A 25,111-nucleotide genomic window follows, 5' to 3' on the forward strand; every position below is an offset into this window, starting at 1 on the left:
CAAGTTTGCTAATATTTTGTTGAGGATTTTTGCATCTAAGTTCATCAGGGATATTGGCCTATAATTTTCTTTCTTTGTGTTGTCTTTGCCTGGTTTTGGAATCAGAATTATGCTCGCCTCATAAAAGGAGTTTGGAAGTCTTCCTTCCTCTTGAATTTTTTGAAATAGCTTGAGAAGGATAGGAGTTAGTTCTTCTTTGAATATTTGGTAGAATTCACTTGTGAAGCCATCAGGCCCAGGACTTTTCTTTTTTGGGAGTTTTTTGATAGCTGTTTCAATCTCATTTGTTGTAATTGGTCTGTTTAGGTTTTCTGATTCTTCCAGATTGATTTTTGGAAGATTATATGATTCAAGGAATTTGTCCATTTCATCTAGGTTGTCTAGTTTTTTGGCGTACAGTTCTTCATAGTATTTTCTTACAATATATTGTATTTCTGTTGTGTCAGTTGTTATTTCTCCATTCTTGTTTCTAATTTTATTTATTTGAGTCCTCTCTCTTTTTTTCTTGGTGAGTCTCGTTCCAGGTTCATCAATCTTGTTTACCTTTTCAAAGAACCAGCTCCTGGTTTCATTGATCCTCTGTATTGTTTCTTTAGCCTGTATGTCATTTATTTCTGCTCTGATCTTTATTATTTCCTTCCTTCTACTAGCTGTGGGCTTTACTTGCTGTTCTTTTTCTAGTTCTTTTAGATGCAGGGTTAAGTTGTTTATTTGAGATTTTTCTAGCTTCTTGAGGTTTGCCTGTAATACCTATAATGCCTTTTTCTAGCTTCTTGAGGTATGCCTGTAATACCTATAATAAGTTTAATGCTATAAACTTCCCACTCAGGACTGCTTTTGCTGTGTCCCATAAATTTTGAGTTGATGTATGCTCATTATCATTTGTTTCTAGGAATTTTTAAATTTCTTCTTTGATCTCAATGTTAACCCATTCATTGTTTAATAACATGCTATTTAGTTTCCAAGTGTTTGAATGTTTTTCAATTTTTCTATTGTGGTTGATTTCTAGTTTAATGCCATTGTGATCAGAGAAAGTGCTCGATATGATTTCAATCTTCTTAAATTTGTTGAGCCTGCTTTTGTGCCCTAACATGTGGTCTATTCTAGAGAATGTACCATGAGCGCTTGAAAAGAATGTATATTCTGCTGTTTTAGGGTGAAAGGTTCTGAAGATATCTATTAAATCGAGTTGATCTAATATGTCCTTTAAGTCTGCTGTTTCTTTGTTAATTTTCTTTCTTGAGGATCTATCTAATGATGTTAATGGGGTATTGAAATCCCCTACTATTATAGTATTGCTGTTGATCTCGCCCTTTAAGTCCATTCAAGTCTGCTTTATATATTTAGGTGCTCCTATATTAGGTGCGTAGATATTTATAATGGTTATATCTTCCTTTTGGATTGCTCCCTTTATCATTATGTAGTGACCTTTATCTCTAACTATGGTCTTTGTTTTAAAGTCCATTTTGTCTGATATAAGTATTGCTACCCCAGCTTTTTTTTCATTTCCATTTGCATGAAATATTTTTTTCCATCCTTTTATCTTCAGTCTATGTTCGTCTTTTGTTTTAAGGTGTGTCTCTTGTAGACAGACAACATATGTATGGGTCCTGTTTTCTTATCCACGCAGCTACCCTGTGTCTTTTGATTGGATCATTTAACCCATTTACATTTAAGGTTATTATTGATATATAGTTGTTTATTGCCATTCTATTCTTTAAAACTGTATTCCTTTTTTGCTATATTCTTTTTCTCCTTTGATCTGTTTACAACAAGCCTCTTAGCATTTACTGCAGCATTGGTTTGGTTGTAGTGAAATCCTTGAGGTTTTTTTTGTCTGGAAAGCTTTTTATTTCTCCTTGGATTTTAAACAATAGCCTTGCTGGATAAAGTAGTCCTGGTTGTAAGCTCTTGTTCTGCATTATTTTGAATATTTCTTGCCAATCCTTCTGGCCTCAAGTGTTTCTGTTGAGAAGTCGGAAGTCATCCTTATGCAGGCTTCTTTGTAGATGATAGCCTTTTTTTCTCTAGCAGCTTTTAATATTTTCTCTTTATCACTTAGCTTTGGTATTTTAATTATAATGTGTCTTTCTTTTTTTTTTTTTTTGTATTTTTCTGAAGCTGGAAACGGGGAGAGACAGTCAGACAGACTCCCGCATGCGCCCGACCAGGATCCACCCGGCACGCCCACCAGGGGCGAAGCTCTGCGCACCAGGGGGTGATGCTCTGCCCCTCCGGGGCGTCGCTCTGCCATGACCAGAGCCACTCTAGTGCCTGGGGCAGAGGCCAAGGAGCCATCCCCAGCGCCCGGGCCATCTTTGCTCCAATGGAGCCTTGGCTGTGGGAGGGGAAGAGAGACACAGAGAGGAAGGAGGGGGAGGGGTGGAGAAGCAAATGGGCGCTTCTCCTATGTGCCCTGGCTGGGAATCGAACCCAGGTCCCCCGCACGCCAGGTCGACGCTCTACCGCTGAGCCAACCAGCCAGGGCATAATGTGTCTTGATGTGGATTTCTTTGGGTTTCTCTTTAATGGAGTTCTCTGTGCTGCTTGAACTTGTGAAATGTTTTCCTGCCTTAATTGAGGGAAGTTTTTAGCTATGATATGTTTGAACAAAGTCTCTATTCCTTGTTCTTTCTCTTCTCCTTCAAGAACCCCTATGATGCGGATGTTATTTCTTTTTATGTTGTCATAGAGCTCTCTTAGAGTTTCCTCTGACTTTTTGAGTCTCTTTTCTTTTTTCTGCTCTGCTTCCGTGCCTTCATTTATCTTGTCCTCTAACTCACTGATTTGATTCTCAGCTTCATCCATCCTGCTTCTAATTCCTTCCATTGTGTTCTTCATTTCTGATATTGTATTTGTCATTTCTGACTGATTCTTTTTTATTATTTCAATGTCCTTTTTTATTTTTCTATCTCTATTTAGGTGTTCGTAATGACCATCCATTGTTGTTCCAAGATCTTTGAGCATCCTAACAATCGTTATTTATACTCTGCATCTGATAATGAGTCACATTGGGTTATTTGTGACTCATTCAGGTCCTGTTCTGGGAATTTCTCTTGATTCATTTGTGTTGCATTTCTCTGCATTCTCATTTTGTCTGTGTAAAAGAAGGTTTTGGCCACTGGAGTCCACTGGGTGTGGCCTCTGTGTTTCCTAGGTGTTGTCTGTCAGCAGGCCCGCCACCCCCTCTGCTGTTGCTGCCTAGGGCGATTGGGTATTGTCATTGCCGGTGCCTGCCCATTGGGGCTGTTGCTGTGGTCTCCACCTCTCCTTCACAGAGTGGCTGTAATCACGTGCTTGGTTGTAAAATCCTCCTTGTCCTTGGCCTTCATCCCGGCCCTGTGGGTGGCGTTATGCTTGGCTCTGAGGGTAGCGGTGAGTACCTTTGCTCAATTGCGGGTTTCTGCCTGATTCCGCGCTTTTGCCCTGCCCCTGCAGGAGTAACCCACTTGTGGGATGGCTGCAAGCCTTGGCTCCACAGGCCTTGCAGGACTGCGTGCCCATGCTCAGTAGCGGTACTCCGCCTGTTCTGGGCTTTTGGCTCCACCCCCGCGGGAGGAGCTGGCTCCCAAGTCAGGCCACAAGCCTCGGTTCCCTCAAGGCTGTACTCCTGCGTCCTTACTCAAGGGCAGGTCTCCACCCTTTTGAGGGCTCCTGCCCTTCCCCCCACAGGCTGGATTGCAGGCAGCCCGCAGCTGGGCTTGACCACTTTTGCACGTCCCCTCCTTCCCAGCCAGGCAAGATTGAGCTCACACCTGGGCCTTAGTGGTGGCCAGCTGGCTTCTGCCCTTGCCGACAGAACCGCTCTTTCACGTCCCGCCGCCGCTAGCCTTTGGACGAGCCCTCAGCCTTGTGGGTGGGGTGCTACAGCTCAGATCCTAACGCTCACTACTGTAGCCCTGAAAGCTCCCTCTAAGCAACTCTGCTCTGAGTGCCGGCAGAGAGCTTGTTTGGCTGGTGTCCTGCTTCCCTTTGCTGATATTGCTGTTTCCAGGGGAAATATTCACTTCAGATTTGGGGAGTGACTCATCCCAGGGGTTAGGGTGGCTGTCTCGCAAAATGTTTCTCCCTGTGCCTCCTAGATTACACTCTCTTCCTGCCACTCTGGTCCTCTCCTCTCCCCCTATCCTCCAGATCCCTGGGTGAGTGGTTGTGAGAGAGGTTTTCTGCGCAGTCCCTTTAAGAAGAATCCTGGGTCTGAGAAATCAGTCTCTTTTTCACAAACAGTATCCTGACTTGTTTCCAGCTAAATATTGTCCATACGCCTCTTCTGGGCTTTGGGGCTGCAGGCTGGGGCTTTGTTCCTGGGACTCAGGACCCTCCCCTCTCTGCTAAACTCACTTCACGCCACGTGAGTCTCTCCCGGCTGCCGTTCACTCCGGGGAGCTGGGCAGCCCTCTCCGCGTTTCCACTTTTCCTACCAGTCTCAATGTGGCTTCTTCAGTGTTCCTTGGTTGAATAGTCCTCTTAGTTTAGTCCAAAGTTGGTTTTTCCAGATGATGATTCTTAAAATTAGTTTGTAATCCACTTTGGTTCAGGGAGGTGGAAGTTGTTACATCCACCTACTCCATCGCCATCTTGTCTGGAGAGGTAATATTTTTAGAGAGGAAGAAGCTGAAGTTTGAGATGTAAATTATTGATTGGAGAAAATAATGGAACTATGACTAGTAGAAATAAATTTGAATTCAGGACATTCTGACTTTAAAAGTTTTTCTTTTCAAGAGAATCAGAAGACAAGCCACTGGGAGAAAGTGATTACAAAAGATACATCTAATAGGGACTGTTATCTGAAATATATAAAGAACATTTAAAACTCGGTATTAAGGGGAAAAAACAGTTAAAACATGGGTTGAAGACCTTAGCAGACACACTGAGGAAAATATATAGATGGCAAGTAAGCATATGAAAAGATGTTCCATATCATATATCAGTAAAATGCAAATTAAAACAACAGTGATATACCACTACATATCTCTTAAAATGGCCAAAATTCAAAACACTGACAGCACCAGTTGATGGTGAGGTTGTGGACCAACAGGAACTTTTACTGCTGATGAGAATGCCACTCTTGAAGACAGTTGACTGGTTTCTTACAAGATTAAACTTACTCTTACCATACAATGTAGTAATTATACCCCTTGGAATTTACCCAAGGAGTTGAAAACTTAGGTCCACACAAAAACCTATGTACAGTTGCTTGTAGAAGCTTTATTCATAATTACATAACCTGGAGACAACCAAGATGTCCTTCAGTAGGTGAATGCATAAATAAACTGCAGGACATCCGGATAATGGAATATCATTCATCACTAAAAGGAAGTGAAATCTCAAGAGAGGCTACATACTATATAGTTCCAACTCTATGACATTCTGGAAAAGGCAAAACTATAGAGACAGTAAAAAGATCAGTGGTTGCTAGGGGTGGTGGCAGGTGGAGATGAATAGGCAGAGCACAAAGAATTGTTAGGGCAGTGAAAATATTCCGTATGATACCATAATGATAGATAAAATGCCATATATCTATATCTCTTTTCTAAGCACATAAAATATAAAACACCAGTAGTGAACCCTAATGTGAACTATGGGCTTTGAGTAATTATGATGCGGCAATGTTTGTTTTTGGTTAAAAAAAAAAATTGCACTCTTGTGAGTGATGTTAATAATGGGAGAGACTGCATATGTGGGGACAAGGGATATAGGATAAATTTTTGTACTTTCCTCTCAGTTTTGCTGGAAGCCTAAAATTACTCTAAAAAATTGTGTACATATATGTGTGTGTGTATTAGATATATAAAACACATTCCTACACCATTTAGCAGAACTCATTATAAATACATACACACACTCACAGAGTGTTCAGTGGCATAGGAATTTGTTTTTGTAAGCAATTAGTGAAATTTTAAAAATGGAAATTCTACTTTTTCCCCAATTTCTTCCATCCTTATGCATCCAGAAGGTTATACCCCCAAATATGCAGCCTTTACTATATTTAAGGGTTTAGGATAAAATAATAGAATCTTGCCTTTATTTTGAATTCACGAACCTATTTTGAACGCCTCTACATGTGTGATGATGGGAATTCAAAGAATTGCAGTCAGCATGGCCAGAAAAAGAATGAATAAAACCTTGAAATAGATTTTGAAAAGGAGTTATAGTCTTTCACTGTATTTTAGGTTAAAGCAGTCTTGTGATTGAGGATTACAATTATATATAAATTAATTAACTAATGTATGTAAATCTAAAATTATCAAGATAACCGTCTTCGACTATATATAATGTCAAACCTGCAGCCCTAATCTTTTACCCTCAGTTTCTGCGTAATAAATACCCCAATGATAATAGTATCGATCTTGTACAATTACATAACCATTTGGTTTCATATATAATATCTCATTGGATCTTATACCAGGTCTGTGAGGGAGATAGAACAGATTAACAGATTGTATTACCATATTTGGTGAATTAAGGACAGTATTACACCTTTCTTTCTTTCTCTCTCTCTCTCTCTCTCTTTCTTTCTCTTTTTCTTTGTTTTTAATAGAGAGAGAGAGGAAAGGATGTAGGGGGGAGAGAGAAGCATCAATTCGTTGTTCCACTTAACTGTGCACCCATTATTATACATACCCTGACCAGAGCTTGAACGGGCAACCCCGGGTTCAAGCAGGTGCCCTTGGGATCAAGCCAACAACCTTGAGATTGAGCTGGTAACCTCTGCACTCTGGGACAATACTTTATGCACTGCGCCACAGGCCGGGGCTATACCATTTTTCTAAGAAAACTGAAGTACAGAAATGTCAAGTGACTTTTGCCCATAGTCATTGGACAATTGAATGATTTAGCCAACCTGGAACCTCAGCCTTCTGAGCTTCACATCTTTTATATAAGTTTAGGTGATGGGTTCCAGTAACCATTTATTTTAGATCTATTTTTTAAAATCACTCTTTGAGTTACTCTTGCCCCTTCCAAGGGCTCTCCAGCCCTACAAAAACTGCCTGTTGGAGATACATCTCCATCTTTACTCACTTGTACTTCTTTGTACCAGTTTTTATATGCGTATCTTGTCTCCCCAACTGGTATACATATTTCCTTAGGACAAACACTGTGCTTAATATTTAATTAGCACTCAGAAATTCCTGATCATTTAACTTCCCCAGTGCATTGTGATTACTAGGATCTGAAATAGTTATTCAGATGCTCAGCTGGTCAGTTGTAGAGCAAGGAGAAAGTTTTGGCCACTCTCCTCTTATCCTCAGGAACGATTAGTAGCTATGGGGATCATTAATGTTGTTGACTAGATAGGCCCATTGAGGAGCCAGCTAGTTGTAGGACCGTGTACTGTCAGTAAGCCCTTTTCTCTGGTTCCTCCTGTGACTGGGCTGTCTGCAAAGGTAGTCACAGTGGGAAATTACTCACCATTTCTCTTCTTCAGGTCCTAAAAATAATGATTATTGGAATGATAACAGCTCTTCTGCCTGTGTCAGTATAGTTTCAAAGCCAGCTTTTACTTACCTTACTGCATTTAACCTTTTCAAAAGTTCATTGAGCTATTAGGGCAGGGCCATTACTGACCAATAAGTGAAGAAACTCTGGCTTAGAACAGAGAAATGACTTTCCCAAGATCAGGAGGCTCAGCAGTACTTGACTGGAGATTTTTTTGGCTCCTGGTCCAGAACCTTTCCATTATACTACACTGCTTCTGATTGTCAGTGATGTTTACCATCATTATTATTTGATTACTAGACGATTTCACAGTGGGGTTGGAGGCCTTTTTTAAATGAAAAATATTGTGAAGGTAGTATGGCCTATGCTTCTTATCCAACTTAGCTTTGCTTTTATTTAGCCTATGCTTCTTATCCAACTTAGCTTTGCTTTTATTTGTACTGAAATGAAATAAATTGAGCTAATTATGACAATCATGTTGATGAATATAATTGAATAGAAATAACAGGATCAATGCATTTTTGCTTTTTAAAAAAATTAATCAGGTTTAGCACTTTCAAAGTATAATGCCAAACCATCTAGATGTGAAAACAAATAAAACCTCTAGCCAGACTTAAATGAAAAATAACAATACTGAAACATGTATGATTTTTATTAGTATAATCTGTATGATGACAGCACATGATAGAAAATATTAGAATATTTCTTTGACATTTACATTTTTCATTTTATTATATGTCTTCAGATAATTAGCCTGATTATAACACACTTTGAAATGTTGTTTGACCAACCTATTATGTCTTTGACTGCTCCTGAGAATTTACAGATATTTGGGTTTTCTCAATTAGTACTTTAATTCATACCTCCCCAGAATTTACCAAATGGATGTTTTCAGTGTGCTGTTGGATACCCTATTTTATTTATAATAATAATAAAAGAAACTTCACTGTAATGTCATTGTTACATTAAATAAACATACTTCATTTCATGAACAACAAGGAAAAACACCTCTGTTAGCTATTTAATATTATTTTAATTTTCCTATATAGACAAAATAACATGCACTCATATTTCTTCATATTTGCCTAAACTTAATTGAAACCTCAAAATAGTTATTTAATATGCGACTCACTATAAACTTCAATAGAAGTAAATATATATTGCTTTATTTGAGCTAAACTAGGCAGATTTTTTGGGGTAGTGTTTTAGATCATAGTGGTAATAAAAATGGTAGGCTGGATGTGTGGTGCTAGGTCTTGTGCCAAGTGCTTTACATAAATTATAGATTCATAAGCTATAATAATGATCTGAAATTATGGATTAATATTGATTGAAGTGTAAACGATATAGTTACCATGTGTGAAAATTTTTTTAATATCTTCAGCAAACACTCTTTCAGGTACCCTCCAAAAAAGATTTATAAAGTATTGCCCTTGGAATTAGGAAACTGAGGTATTCTACTAATCAGAAAGTTAACAAACATATTAGTGTGGAGGGAGATGTATAGGATAGCTATCTTTTTTTTTTAAGATTTTATTTATTCATTTTAGAAAGGGGGAGGCCAGGAATTATCAACTCCCATATGTCCCTTGACCAGGCAAGCCCAGGGTTTTGAACTGGTGACCTCAGCATTCCAGGTCAACACTTTATCTGCTGTGCCACTCTTTTAGGCTTGTTACAGTTTCCTGAAGCTCAAGTCTATTGTCTAATGAATAATAAATAGCCTCAACTATTGTAGCATCCATGTGTGGAAAAATTTCAAGTTTCCAGAGCCTTCCTGGTAATATAATAACTGGGCTACTAGGGTAATCTTTCTAATATTGCTTCAGAAATAATAAAAAATATCCCAAAAGTAAAATCTTTTTGTGAGCATGGCCTCGTTCTATTTACAAATGATGGCTTCTACTTTTTTCAGATGTGTCTTGCTGAATCAGGGCTCTCTTATCCCTGCCATCGACTTACAGTGGGAAGAAGATCTTCCCCTGCACAAACCCGGGAGCAGTCCGAGGAGGTAAGCCTGTTTGCCAGCTTTCAATGACTAGAAGGCCTATCCTCCACCCACCTGCCCACTTCCTATTTTTATCTGCCACAGCAGTGAATAGATAAAGTTAATGTAGTGTGAATAAAGTCTCAGTAAATTCTTTAGGGCAGAAACTTTCCATGCTAGGTTATTGCTAATGTGGTCTTTCATGTTCTATAAGTTTTGTGTTTCAGCAGACAGAATTCGGGTGGATTGGTTGAAAGGGTTTTTACTTAGAACTGTCAAGTTAACAAAGGGATTTTTCTTTTCTGCTGATAGTTCAGGATTGACCTTCTGTGAGCCAAGGCATTGTGCTTGATATTAGGTAATAAAGATGAATAACAATGTACCTATATCAAGGTGCTCAGAATGGAAGGTAATAGATTAGTAAACTAATAATCATGACTTATTGTAATAAATGCAGTGATAGCAGTCAGTGTACATAGGGTGCTTATAGAAAAAGAAAAGAGTCAGATAAGATGAACATGTTTATGTATGTGGTGTGCCTGTGTTTGTCTTTGTGGGTCGGAATGATATTAAAAGGCGCAGTGCCTTTTTTATGGATACAAGTAGCATTCTCTGTACAACTATGACTGATTATAAGAGAATGGGAAAGTGAGCCTGAAGATTATTGTTTCCCTGTTTAAAAAGTATTTATTGAGCTCTTGTTAAATGTATGCAACAGAGGTCATAATTAAATAGCACAGAAAAACTTTATTTATACCAGTGTTTTCAGGCTAGAGCGTGACACAAGTATTTAAAAGCTTGGGATAGTTCAGTAAAACCATTTTCCACTTAGAGTCTGTATAAAATATGATTGCAAATTTTTACTTAAGCTGGGTTTTTGGACACTCCTTTTGGGAACTGCCACAAGTCCTCTCCAGCCATCCTCTGCATATGTATTTATATCACTTAAATATGTGGAAGAAGAATGAGACTACATACGTGAAGCTCTAGTCTATGGTTATTCTGTAAAAATGATAATTTGCTACTCTCGATTTTTAATATTTTTTTTAGAAATCCACAAAGAAAAAAAAGTTTTCCCCTGCTCCAAATACTACTGTACAATTTCCTTGGGCCTCTAAAAATGTTAATTTCCTTTAAAGAACCCACATTGTTTTTCTAGCACTTTATCTCACTAATCCTCATGAAAGACAAAAATAATATTGAGTTTTATGCTTGGCAGAATTTGCCAGAAATAATTTATTGAAATATTTCTACTATTTCTGAGTATATTTTAAATGGCTAAAGTAGGTGATGCTTCAACTCTTTAATGGATAAATCTCCTATCATTAAAAGGGAGCCAACTAGCTCCACCCAAAATTCTTAATTGTTCGGTTCTATGAGAGGTGACAGATACCTGTTTGACTCCACTTTATGTCCTTCTCTTACCCTTGCCATCATATATGTTGTTGGGGCAGTTCCATGGGCAGAAAGAAGTCAGAGTTAGAGAGTGAGAAGTAATGTTTGTGAAACTGGCACACTCTAGGTTAATTAGAGAAGGTAGACTGGGGTTGGTAGGCTTTGCCAAATTAAAGCAGCCACAGCCTCAGAATACCTTAAAATCTGATTATCTGAGATGAATCCGTTACTTTTTTCTTCCCTGGCTAACTGCAAATGCCATCTCCTCCTGGGAGCTGGTGAGAAATGGGAAAGAAGCTGTAATGTGGTTTTTATGTTGTCATAGAGTTATAAAACTGGAAAGGATTTTTAATTTAATTTCCACTCTTCCATCCATCCATTCTTCATTCATTTAAAGTTATTTACTGTCATTTACATCCAAACATTAGGACCAGTCTCTGTGCTAAAAGAGCTCACCCAAAATATCCCTTCAAAATATTCCTTTGTTTTACCTCTAATGACAGGGTTCTGACATCATGAGGCCACCAGTTCCATTGTTGAGCAGCTCTGTCATGTGACCCTAAGTGAATTTAACTATTAGAGTCAGCTAATAGTTTTGTAAGATACCATGCTATGCCATCTCTTCATTTTCACAGCCACCTTTGTGGGTCAGTATTAGTCACATTCTACAGTGGGATGTGAAGACACTTGCTCAAAGTCATAGAGAAAATGGTAGAATAATCAATGCAAAATCTTTTGGTTATAAATTCAGATGTCTTTGTGGTGGTTTTCTTGTCATAATATCATAGCTATCTCTTTCTTAATTTTCATCTTATTGAACCTTTCTACAGTTCTTGTATCCATTGAAACTTTCTCAAACTTTGCTTCTCAGATTCTTTCTTTCAACTGAGTTTATAATTTTTGGCAGCTGTCTTTTCATCTTACTATTTTTCTTCCTTCACCAATTGAAATATTTATATATTTTTTATTTATACATTAATATAAGATATAATTACCAGTATAGTATATACTCTGTAAACTTTTTATCACTCTTGTTCTTTTATTTTTTAACTGATCTTACTTATTTTTATAAACTCAACTATGATTTATATACTGATGATTCCAAATGTACATTTTTTTTCTGGGCTTCTCTCCTGAGCTGCTAAGAAGATTTTTATTCCAGCTGCCTACTATTTTTACCTGGATGTCCTACTGTTCCTCAAACTTAATTGATAGCTGGTCTCAGTATCCTCCCTCAGCAGTGTAACCCTCTCTACCCATTCAGTTACCCAAATCTTGGTATCATATTCACCTCTTCTATTTTGTTTATCTTTTAATCTGTTTGGTCAACAGTTCCCATCAGTTCTGCTGAAGTATATTTTAAGTCTGTTCCCTTCACTAAATTCTCAGTGCTACTGCTCAACTATATGTTCTCAAGTTCTCTCACTTGGAACTTTGAAATAAGTCTCCCATTTCATGTCCTCAGATCTGATCTGCCATGTGACACCACACCACACCACACCACTGCAAACACACACACACAAACACACACACGGAGTCATCAGTTATTCCCTTGAACAGTCCTCTGCCTAAAAATTTTTAGTGATTTCCTTCTTGCCATCAGTAATTTTTTAGGTAGCTCCATACTGCTTTCCACAGTGCCTGCACCAATCTACATTCCCACCAACAGTGCACGAGGGTTCCCTTTTCTCTACATCCTCACCAACACTTGTTGTTTGTTGATTTATTGATGACAGCATTCTGACAGGTGTGTGGTGATATCTCATTGTGGCTTAATTTGCATTTCTCTAATGATTAGTGATGTTGAGCATCTTTACACTAGGCATTATAATTATATTTTATGTGGTATTCTTTGAGAGAATATAATCTATTATATTCTCCAAGGAGTGTGGCACTTAGTAGGGGTTTATAAATATTTGTTTAATGCTAAAAGGAATAAATGAATGTAATAAACAGCTAAAATCAAATTGCAGATTTTTTTAGCTGTTTTTAAAATTTTGAATAAATAGCTTCTCTGTATTCAAAGAATTTTAGGGCAGCCATGACTGAACCAAATAATTATTATTCTCATCAGCAAATATTAATGAAAAAAAGATTATCTCATTTTTTAGAAAAAAGCTTTTCCTAACCTGTTAGATGGCTGTTAAAAAAATGTGAAGAGATTTCAAGCTCCTTATACATAATTAACTAGCTCATTCTTCCATATTTCAATAATTCATATTTGAAATATACTTTTTTTCAACAGAATTCGCTTTTTAGATACCTTCCTTTAAAGCTGTTATCATTTCACTTTCTGGGTTCTTAAGGGATTTGGGAACTCTATACTTTGTGAAGACAAAATGAATAGTGGGTTACAAAGGCACGAAATTGAAATCACCATTCTAGTATGAGGTAAAGTCCTATTGTTATGGGAAAGGGCTGTTATTAGATTGAAAACTGAATCAGGAGAAAAATCGATATGGGGGACTAAAGTAAAGGGAGTGAGAAAAGAAATATGACATATAGAAAAACCCTTTTCTTTTCATCTGTGTTCTTCAACCCTCCTTTTTAACCCAGTGCCTCATAAAGGCGGGGAGGGTACTAGGCAGGACTAAATGAAGGCTGAGATGATAGCTTAGCTAATAGAGGATGTGAGGTTTGTCATTGCTGACCTTTTGTTTCTTTCTACTTGCCTGTGAACTTGGGTAAGCATCGTAAAGGAACATGTAGTGTACCTTGAAGGTCCTGAGCCTTTGCCTGTTTAAGGCTGAGCCTTGGAGTTGAAGGGAACTTCATGCTCCAGATATTTGCCTGCCTGAAATAGAGGGAATTCAAGCACATAGATATGTTATTTTGTGGAGGAGGCTCCTTCACTGCCTTGAAATGAGAAGGTATTTAAAATACTTAAGCTGTTGAATTGCTAAAATCAGGAAGAGGTCTTGGCTATACAAAGCAAAACACTAAAGTAGGATTAGGATCACAAGTTAAAATAAGGCTTCTGTGAGAAATAGTGGTAGAGTCAGAATAACAGATAGACTGCTTAGGGCAAGGACCATTCATTTTCATTCATCCAGTAAGTATTTGTTTATTACGTTCTCTGTTCAAACCATTGGGAAGACTTTTTAAAATAAAAAAGGAAATGTTACAATTATAGGAATTACCGGTAATTCTTGGGATATATGCAAGGAAGAAATGCTAAGCCTACTAAATCAAACGTAGTAAATATCTTGGCTGCCTCATTTGGAGCTGTTAGACTCACTGGATCAGTAGTTTTTAAAATCATTCCATAGTATCCTGAGAGCCATCTGAGGTACCCAGCTGTCAAAGGGATATGAGCAAGAAAAGGCCAAGCGCAAGAGCATAGGCTCCCCTTTGCCCTCTCCTAAACCTCTATCAGAGTGGACTTAGTTTTTATATATTGTATACATTATAATTTTATGTAATGTTGTGCTTGGGGCCAGCGGCGGGAGGTAACCCTATGAAAAGAACTTTGGAAATTATCTTTAAAATTCCTTTTAGCTTTAAAACTGATTTTGTGACTGTCTATACTCAAATATTCCCTCTAGCTAAGTTTTATGAGTCTTTGATTCTAAGTGTCTCTTAATGCTTCTCTAGCAGATATTTATCACTAAGTTAGGCTCTTTTACATTGACTGAAGCATCAAATAGTTTCCTCATTTTCATAACTTAAGTATCTAGCACACTGTATTTTAAAAGATAGAAATTTCATTTATTAAATAGATTTTATAGAATTTATTTGTTGAACATAGTACAGACAGGTATTTAGCCAGATACCTTGCTGAGGCCTTGTTCTTATTTCAAGGCATGAATATTTGTCAGTATCCACAACTCAGTTTGAGTGTTTTAAGTCTCAGTATTTTTGAAATCTTACTCTAACCAGAGATCAGCAGACTAGTTTGTAATTTCAAACTGCTTTCAATGGTAATACCTTAAATTTCACCCAATATTGCTGAAAACGAAAGAAGCAGAGCATGTTTATCAGTAGTATATTTTCAATAGATGTTTATTTCATTGAAGCATCATTATATTTAATAGCCTGCAGTGTGTATTTTGTTATCTTCCAGTAACACTGGGAGGATAGTATGCAGTATTTCACTGAAGAAAAATTTGAGAATCATTGCAGTAAGGCAGTGCCAAGTTGGAAAATGCTACCTTTGCTTTATCTGCCAAATGTAATTTGAGTGAGCTTTTTATGTCTCATATAGCTACTTTGTCTCTGACCTCTTTGATTATACCTATCTCTTCACTTATTGAACAAATGTTTATTGAGCACTTAATTGTGTTATTATAGGCTAGGGATGAAACAGACTAAAATCCCTGTCTTCATTAAGTTTGTAAGCATCCTTTATTTTCCCTCAGTCTCCAATCTTTAGGGCAGTGATTTTCAACCTTTTTCATCTCATGGCACACATAAACTATATAATTATTAAAATTCTGCATCACACCAAATATATATATATTCAATCTATCAAAAAATATATAATTTTGTGGCCCTGGCCGGTTGGCTCAGTGGTAGAGTGTCGGCCTGGCGTGTGGAAGTCCTGGGTTTGATTCCCGGCCAGGGCACATAGGAGAAGCACCCATTTGCTTCTCCACCCCTCCCCCTCTCCTTCCTCTCTGTCTCTCTCTTCCCCTCCCACAGCGAGGCTCCATTGGAGCAAAGATGGCCTGGGCACTGGGGATGGCTCCTTGGCCTCTGCCCCAGGTGCTAGAGTGGCTCTGGTCGCAACAGAGAGACGCCCCCTGGTGGGCAGAGCATCGCCCCCTGATGGGCGTGCCGGGTGGATCCCGGTCGGGCGCATGCGGGAGTCTGTCTGTCTGTCTCTCCCCGTTTCCAGCTTCAGAAAAATACAAAAAATAAAAAAAAGAAAACAAAAAAATATATATATATAATTTTGATTCATTCACAGTAAGCAGCTAGTGTTGTGTTGGCTGTTGTCATTTTTTATTTGACAGTCTAAGGCAGGGGTCCCCAAACTACGGCCCCCTGAGGCCATTTATCTGCCCCCTCCGCACTTCCGGAAGGGACACCTCTTTCATTGGTGGTCAGTGCGAGTACAGTACTACTTCCGGTGACACGAGATGCATGCGTCACGGCTCCGGAAGCGCATCATATCACTTGTTACGGCTAGCATGGAACCGGACATTGACCATCTCATTAGCCGAAAGCAGGCCCATATTTCCCATTGAAATACTGGTCAGTTTGTTGATTTAAATTTACTTGTTCTTTATTTTAAATATTGTATTTGTTCCCATTTTGTTTTTTTACTTTAAAATAAAATATGTGCAGTGTGCATAGGGATTTGTTCATAGGTTTTTTATAGTCCGGCCCTCCAACGGTCTGAGGGACAGTGAACTGGCCCCCTGTGTAAAAAGTTTGGGGACCCCTGGTCTAAGGCCCTGGTCAGCAAACTGCGGCTTCTGAGCCACATGCGGCTCTTTGGCCCCTTGAGTGTGGCTCTTCCACAAAATACCACGTACGGGCACTACATCGATAAGGAATGTACCTACCTACATAGTTTAAGTTTAAAAAATTTGGCTCTCAAAAGAAATTTCAATCGTTGTACTGTTAATATTTGGCTCTGTTGACTAATGAGTTCGCCGACCATTGGTCTAAGGGAAAAGAGGTCAGTGCCCCCGACTATAAATAGTCATGTACTACATGTTTCGAAAATTCTTGTAGCACATGGTTTGAAAATTGCTGGTCTAAGAGTATCACAGCAAATTTAGAAATATGTGTAAGCTTTAAACTGAAAAATATTAAGCTTTGCTCTAGCAAATGGCTTTTTCTTTAATAAAAATTTTATAGTGCTAAATGTGATTATATAACTTATATTTTGAAATTTGATTTCCTAAAGTCAATATGAAACTAATCAGGACTTTCCTTAAATAGCAAAGCACCGATGTTCATATGGTTAGTGATAGTGATGGAGATGACTTTGAAGATGCTCCTGAATTTGGGGTGGATGATGGAGAGGTATTCGGCATTGCATCATCTGCCCTGAGAAAATCTCCAATGAGTGAGTATTAATAACTTTCTGGGTCCAGCACTTAATCCTCCCTCCTATTGCAGAATAGTGAGCTTAAAAGTTTCTTAGTGACTTTCAAGTTTGGAGAGATAAAATATAGCAAATAGGAATTATTCATTAGAACTAGAGCATATTGAGTTTTTACTTTATTGTGTCCAGCGATTCCCAATGCTTTTATAAAATTCATTAAAAATGCAAGGGAATGTAATTTGTTTCAAATGTATAATTAGCTGTGAATATGTCTCTTTAAACCTAGGGGCTGGTAAACAAATAGCTGAACTTTCTGTGACTATAGTTGTTTCCCTACGTTTTATTGGAGATACCAGTTTTAAGAGTAGTAATATTACTTTTCCATGAATTGTTACCCATCTTTGAAAGATAAAAAGTAAACTAAATGTACTATCTCCCTCACTTCCACTTTACAAGATACATACTATAGAATTATAAGTGATTGCTGTATACATAATGGCTGTTAAAATAAGCCTTTAAATGGGTCATTCACTCTGAAATTACAGAAATCCTGGGTGTAGAAATAGATATATTTGCATTAAATTGACTATTTTTCTGATTAATAGGGTATTAAAATAAATTGAGATCCTTTAAATATAATTTCATCACAAGATGCCATTTCAAGAAAACATCGAAATTCTTTTGATGCCTGGCACATGCTATAAATGCTTATTAGGATTGTGTCAGTTGTATTTTGAAAATTTGTGAGCTTGGAATTTTTCTAAGATTTGATGAAATCTTCTAATGTTTATCAAGTTAAAAATGTCTCCTCAGATATATCACAGACGCTAAAATTTAATTTTATTTCCTCTTTATTGATTAAATATATTTCTTATATGTGGGATTAGATGTTATGTGGTTTGTTTTTTGTGTCTATTTGTTTTGTTTTTTTTGTTTTTGTTTTTTCTTTTGTTTGTTTTTTAGTGCCAGAAAACGCAGAAAATGAAGGAGATGCCTTATTACAATTTACAGCAGAGTTTTCTTCAAGGTAGGGTTAGGACGTTAACTATATAAAATTCATGTTCTTTTAATGCCACTGTGATTTTTCTGGATCTATTTTAATCATAGTTTGATTGTTTTTAATTTCTCCTTAAAATATTCAAAGAATACATTTATCAATGTATATAGTCCAGATAGTGAAACATGTAGTATTTAATGTCGAATAACTAGTTAATCATTTATGCCACTTCAGAGATGTGTTCATCTTATCTCTGTATCTTTATTGAAGCACAATAAATGGATCACTAATTTAATACATATATTGACTATATTCTGAAAGGGCTAGGTTATGAAACACTACTTTTTAGTGTATCCTAAGACAACAAAATAAGCTTTAAAATAATATTACATAAAAAGATAATTTAAAATGTAAGCAAATTTTTTTTTAATTTTTGTTTTGGAATCACTTAGCATTTCTTTTAAGAGTCTAATATAGCATGTTTATATATTGAGATTCTTCTAAGGTGTTTAAGTAAAGAGAATTTCAATATTAAACCCTAAAATTTTATGAAAATAATATTTCTCTTTAATTCTATTTTCCAGTGTAACAGTATAATTTGGAATCTGTAGGATACCATTTTTCCCTCTCTGTTGAACTTCCATAATAATAGAACTAAAATGTTAAGGCCATAGTAGCTAGGAAAATCTAATGAAAGTGGGTAACCAGAAATTGCTACTTATAAATGGCATGGTTTTGTGACATTTATTAAATACATTTGCTAGATGTACTTAAAATTCCAGGGTTCTAATATATCAGTATAGGCCACGAAGAGCTCTAAAAACTAATGAAGCTCATTCTCAAGCCTTTAAATAAATGGTATAATGTTTGATCTGTATGTAAGACACATTAGCTCCAAATTTACTTAAGTCATTGGTTAGACTTGTGAAACTTTGAAGTTAATTTGAAATGTATTTTAATTAACAGACACACTTTTTCCTATAGATATGGAGACTGCCATCCTGTATTTTTTATTGGCTCGTTAGAAGCTGCTTTTCAAGAGGCCTTCTATGTGAAAGCCCGAGATGTAAGTGCAATCTTACCTTTCTGATTAAAAAGGGCATCTCAGGCCCTGGCTGGTTACCTCAATCAATTAGTGTCGTCCCAAACTCCAAGAATGCAGGTTCGCTCCCTGGTCAGGGCACATGTGGGAAGCAACCAATGAGTGTGCACCCAATGAAGTGAAACAAGAAATAAATGCTTTTCCTTTTCTCTCTGTCTCTCTAAAATCAATCAATAAATTAAAAAAAAAAAAAAAGTCCTTCTGAAGGGTTTATCACCAGACCTGAGGCAATGCTTAATATTTTTTGTTTTTTTTCAGATTAGAGACTTGATTTTGTTTCTAGTTCATTTACTGACCTAATCATCACTAAGGTGCCCATTTCAGAGGGTCAGTAGCATGATAGGGTACTACTGGCTCTGCAGGAGGCCTTAAAACGGGGTTTTGTTTTTGTTGTTTGTAGAGAAATAAAAAAGGTGGACATGCTTAGAAGGGACCAGGCTACTTGTTTGTATTCTTTTAAGTTATGTGATTGACAGGTTCTTGCTAAAATATTTGTCCTTCAGTCTTTTTCCAAAATGATTATTCCATCTTTTTTTTTTTTAAGATTTTATTTATTTAGTATAGAGAGGGGAGAGAAAGAGAGAGAGAGAGAAAGAAGGGGGGAGGAGCAGAAAGCATCAACTCCCATATGTGCCTTGACCAGGCAAGCCCAGGGTTTTTTTGAACCGGCAACCTCAGCATTTCCAGGTTGACGCTTTATCCACTGCGTCACCACAGGTCAGGCGATTATTCCATCTTTTAGTATGTATCTAGTAGCTATAATATTTTTTTTCCCCCAAAAGTCACTTTGGGTGGGACAAATAAAGGGTGATGGTAAAAGAAAAAAAAAAAGTCACTTTGGACAACAAGAAGATTCTTCCTTAAACACAGGAATAAGCTTTGTGATCTTGAAATCAAGTAGACTGAAGTTTATAACAGGAATTCAGAAGGCATGTTTTGAGCAAAAAGGTTCTATGCAATCATTCTAAATTGGCAGAGTAGTAGAGACTCAGTAAACTGGTTCCTGCCTATTTGTACAGCTTCAGTTTTTCCCCTTCCCTGCCTTACACTTAATAGATCTAGCAATAATATATTATTTGTATTTTCCCATAATCTGACTCTTTTTTTCATGTTTCCTCAGTCAGGAATGGCTTTCATCCTGCTCTTTACCTGGTGACTCTACACTTACTCTGAGACTTATCCTTTCCTGACATACTCATTTTTACACTGACTACACCCACTCCTGTAGTACTTTGCAGTGATACTTTCTGCTCTTATCTTCACACTTAACACATTGGTTATAAGTATCCATTCTCTCTCTATATATATCCTATTGAGATTTTGTTTTCTTTTTAGCAGTGATTGGGTACCTTATATCCTTATACTACATAGCAGGTACTCTGTATATTTGATGAATGAAGAAAAAAAGAGAGGAAGTAATACTGTGTAGATGAAGCAGAAGGAAAGTTATTGGAATTAAAGAGGGCACAGAATTTTGATAATAGAGTATAAGAATGCTTCTAAGATTTCTAGTTTCTGTTAAACTCTGCCCTAAAGAAAAAATTATCATAAACGGATTTTAAAAATTTAACTCCAGGACAGTAATGACAAAACTTACTAGAGCTATCAGAAAAGAAAAAACAAACAGAAGAAAAAAAAAACCTTAGAGCCATCACAGGCAGTTTAATGAAGGAGATTAAGAAATCTAAACATCTGCCTAACCAGTGTTTACCTGGGATGCTGAGGTCCCATGTTCGAAACCCCAAAGTTGCTGATTTGAGCACCGGTTCATCGAGCTTGAGCACAGGGTCACTGGCTTGAGCATAAGATTGTTGAAATGATCCCCTGGTGCCAGCTTGAGCCCAAGGTTGCTGGCATGAGCAAGGGGTCACAGGCTCAGCTGGAGCTTCCAGTCAAGTCACATATGAGAAAGCAATCAATGAACAACTAAAGTGACACAAGTTTGATGTGTCTCATCTCTCTTCTTTACTGTCTCTCTCTAACCTTTTCTGAAGAAATAAAGAGAGAGAGAGAGAGAGGGAGGGAGGGAGGGAAGAAGGAAGGAAGGAAGAAAGGAAGGAAGGAAGGGAGGGAGGGAGGGAGGGAGAAGGGAGGGAGGGAGGGAGGGAAGGAGAAAGAGAGAGAAGAGAGAAAGGAAAGAAAGAAAAGAAAGAGAAGAAAAGAAAGAGGAGAAAGAAAGAAATATAAACATCAACTGCTTTTTTAGCTTAAGAATAGTGGAATAACCTGTTATAAAGGCTGTTTTAGGAAACTATTTTTAACTCAAATCTATATGAAATGGACATTATTTTTTAAGAAATACATTTTTATAATACATGTTTATAGTTTCCATAAATACACGTTTATAGAAAATACTGAAAAGGAAAATATTCTAACACAGATTAAAGATACATGCTTTTCCGTAATTTGTATTAGATATTTTGCTGAGCATATTTGCTAATATTTAATATGAAATTGAGTCATTATAATTATGTTAAAACAGCTTATTTTTGCCTTTTAATATGATTATTTTTTCATAATTATATTTTATAATATTTTAACTTTTTATTAAAATGATTTTAATATGGGAAAAGTAAAACAATAGTGAAAGCATCCAAATTCCCTATACCTAGATTTAATAATTACTAAAATTTTGCAAAATTTACTTCTTTTATATACAAGCCATTTAAAAGTTTAATGGGGTTTTAAGCTTTAACAGCTTCAAAAGTTTTACTGCTACTCAAAGCATTTTGTATTTAATTAAATATGTGATTTTTATGAATTTTTTTTCTGAAGTGAGAGCGGAGAGGCAGACTCCCGCATGCACCCAACCGGGATCCACTCGGCAAGCCCACCAGGGGGCGATGCTCTGCCCATCTGGGGCGTTGCTCCATTGCAACTAGAGACATTTTAGAGCCTGAGGTGGAGGCCATGGAACCATCCTCAGTGCCCAGGCCAACTTTGCTCCAGTGGAGCCTGGGCTGCAGAAGGGAAAGAGAGACAGAGAGGAAGGAGAGGGGGAAGGGTGCAGAAGCAGATGGGCGCTTCTCCTGTGTGCCCTGGCTGGGAGTCGAACCCGGGACTCCTGCACGCCAGGCCAACACTCTACCACTGAACCAACCGGCCAGGGCTGATTTTTATGATGTTTCATTTCTTCTCTGAAAATGGCAAACATTGACTGGAACACAAAATATATTTAAAATATATTATTGAAGATTTACAAAAGGAAACAAATGTACAAGAATATAAAGTTCCAAATGATTTTTTAAGGTTATAGTTATTAAATGTTTAAAATTATTAAAACTTAAAAACTGTATATTCATTATTTTTTACTAAACCATTTCAAAGTATATTACAGACAGCATATTTTACCCATAAAAACAGGTGTGTGCATTTTCCAAAAATAGTTATATTCTATATCATCACAGTCCCATTATCACATAAAACAAAATTGATAGCAGTTCCCTAATATCATCTAATATCTTTTTAATTTTTTTTTTTTTTTGGAACCACGATCTACTCAAGAAATATGAATTATATTTGGTGTTAGATTTATTAAATCTCTTTTAAGTAAGCACTACCTCTCTATTTTATTTTTTTCATGAAGAAATCGTGCTAGATGACTTATATGTTGTTCCAAATTCTGGACTTGTGTGATTGTTTCCTTGTGATGTTATTTAACTTGATATCTATCTTGGTATTTCCTGAGGAATGGATATGTGGTCTAAAAGCTTTGTTTAATTCAGTTTGAAATATTTTTGCAGAATACTTTGTAAGTAACTTTGAATACTTTATTATAACAGGATTTTTAATGGTTATAGAGTCTCATTGTATTGCCATGTTTTTCATATTTAAGCAATTACTTATTATTAGATATAATCATATTTGAAAGAATACCTAATTATAGCTTTAAATTATTTATTTTTCATTTCATTCTTAGATCAGAATGTATTTGAGGTATATCTGTCTCTGCCTCCCAGCAAGATTGCTAAGCAGTTGAGGTAACCAGAAAATATTAGGAGCTTTTGTAACATAAACTGAAGCTCACAAAATAGAGATAGACATCTTTTAAATCACATTTTAAAAGCTACTGTAAGATGTACTAGGAATATCTTAAACATTACATTTTAAATGAAGATACTAAATATATAAATAACAAAAGAACTTTTACTAAGCGTTTTACGCAGTAAATTGACATTTTTATTCAGACTAATGATTCCCAGAGGAACATAAATTCTTACTTGCTAACATCTGAGTATTTCTGATGAACCAATTGATTGTTTTTGATCAGTACCTTGGTGTTTTAGCAGATGAAAATCATTGGTTCATATAATTAAATGTTTTGCCTCATACTAGATTCCTAGCAAAATCTGCTGACCCCTTTTGACTACTAAACTGTCCCTTCCTCCCATTGTCCAGGGCTTTTTTATTTTCTCATTTCTGTTTTCCAAGTTAAAGATCAACTGTTTATGCATTGATTACTCTATTATTCTAAATTTAAGTAAAACTTATCCACATGATGAATAAATTATTCAATATTAAATCTAAGCAGATACATTTCTTATGGTCATCAACCAAATTATACACATATAATATCAACATTGACATTGTAAGGATAAGGAAGCTCAGAATAGCTAAATGACTTGCTCAAAGACACATAAATGGTAAGTAGTACAGGCCAAATAAGAGCTCGAGTGTCCTAACACAAATAAGTGTTGGTTTATACTATACCACCATACTCATTTTCAATGCTAACTGCTGTATTGCAGAATTCAGTTATCAAAGTTTATATCTCCTTTTCAGATTTTACATTTGAGAGTTAAAAATAAATTTTTTTCAACATTTTTTAAATTTCTGAATGAGTCATTTTTAAGAAAACCGTTTACTGATCAAATATTGTAAGTTAAATGTGACTGATACTGTGGCATTCTTACTAAATTTCTTTCATCTTAAATATCACATGTTTACTTTAAATTGTGGGAGGCACATTAATTTTATCAGGGCAACAGATGAGCTTCAAGCACCAGCATTCTTCACTTCAAGTGAGAAATTGAGTTTCTAGAGTAAATAAAAACAAGATTGAAGGTTTAAATCCTCTGCTAGGCTTTTTGAACTTGTATACTCATTAAATGTTTATTGGAGTGGTGGGATTACAAAGGATTTAGGGAGCTTCATCAACTCGTATATAGTTAATCACTAAGTAAAACACTACATTTGATAAAGTGTTTCTCACAATGCCACTTTCAATCCATCTTAATGAAAACTGCTTCAAACTGATCTTATTTGAGAGCCCTTCTTGGTGAGAGTACTCATAGTTCTGTCGTCTGCCTTTTCCATGAGAAATTTACAATATGGTACAAAGCAGAGCTCCAACTTTAGTAAAACAGATATTTTAATTTCTTGTGTTTAATTAATATATTGTGACAAACTTTGACTTTTGACAATCAAGTGGTAAGTTTTATGACCTCTTTTTTTTGTAACTATTAAGGATGTTCATTTAGTTGAAAGCTATAAATATTGATCACATCCCAAATAGTGTATAGAGGTTTCCTGCCCTTAAGAGCTTGCAGTCTAGTGAGGAAGATAAGACAATATAAACAGCTCTTTATAGTATAGTATAACATGCTATAGAAGCAAAGAGGAGAGGTACTTTATCTACCTTAGAATTTTGGGGAGATCTCTTGAAGTACCTCTGACTGGAATTTTATGACTAATATTTAGGCAAATAACAGAGTTATTAACAGAGGGAAGAAAAGAAAAGAAGATAAAGATGAAGGAGATACAAACCAAAAAATTAATACAGAGACCAAAATATGCAAGACAAAGAGTTGGATTTGGATTGCAAGGCATGAGTCTGGATAGATCAGCAGGGGCCATGACTTGAAGTGGGTTGTGATTCCCAGCATTACCTAGCATTTCAGAGATAATTGCTGAATGATATTTGTTGAGTGAAGCTTATGTTTTATCTTTAGGTAAGTGAACAGTGATTAGCTTCCATAATTAAGGTTGCAGAAGAGTTACCACTGACCACATCATGAATTCCTGGGAATTTCTTAAAAGAGGGTTCTTTTTTTCCTTAAAGCCTTTCCACCTCTCATTTCTGCTACTCCTGAATTCTCTTTACAACAAAAAGTACCCTAGAGAATGATTAGACATTTGTAGTAACTAAAAATCAATTGCAATAAAATTCCCAGTGCCAGGGTTTACCTCCCA

General features: G+C 36.5%; 1 protein-coding gene across 1 annotated transcript in view; it reads left to right on the forward strand.

The window, feature by feature from the left end:
• The window catches only part of FAF1 (Fas associated factor 1), a 496,086-nt gene that overhangs the window by 314,628 nt on the left and 156,347 nt on the right, over positions 1–25,111 (forward strand). The window contains exons 9-12 of the mRNA XM_066269224.1: positions 9,356–9,451; positions 16,715–16,841; positions 17,784–17,847; positions 18,802–18,883. Of these exons, the coding sequence (XP_066125321.1) occupies positions 9,356–9,451; positions 16,715–16,841; positions 17,784–17,847; positions 18,802–18,883 (369 nt within the window). The remainder of the gene's footprint in view (positions 1–9,355; positions 9,452–16,714; positions 16,842–17,783; positions 17,848–18,801; positions 18,884–25,111) is intronic.

This window comes from Saccopteryx bilineata, chromosome 3, assembly GCF_036850765.1.
Source record: "Saccopteryx bilineata isolate mSacBil1 chromosome 3, mSacBil1_pri_phased_curated, whole genome shotgun sequence".
Classification (NCBI taxonomy): Eukaryota; Metazoa; Chordata; class Mammalia; order Chiroptera; family Emballonuridae; genus Saccopteryx; species Saccopteryx bilineata.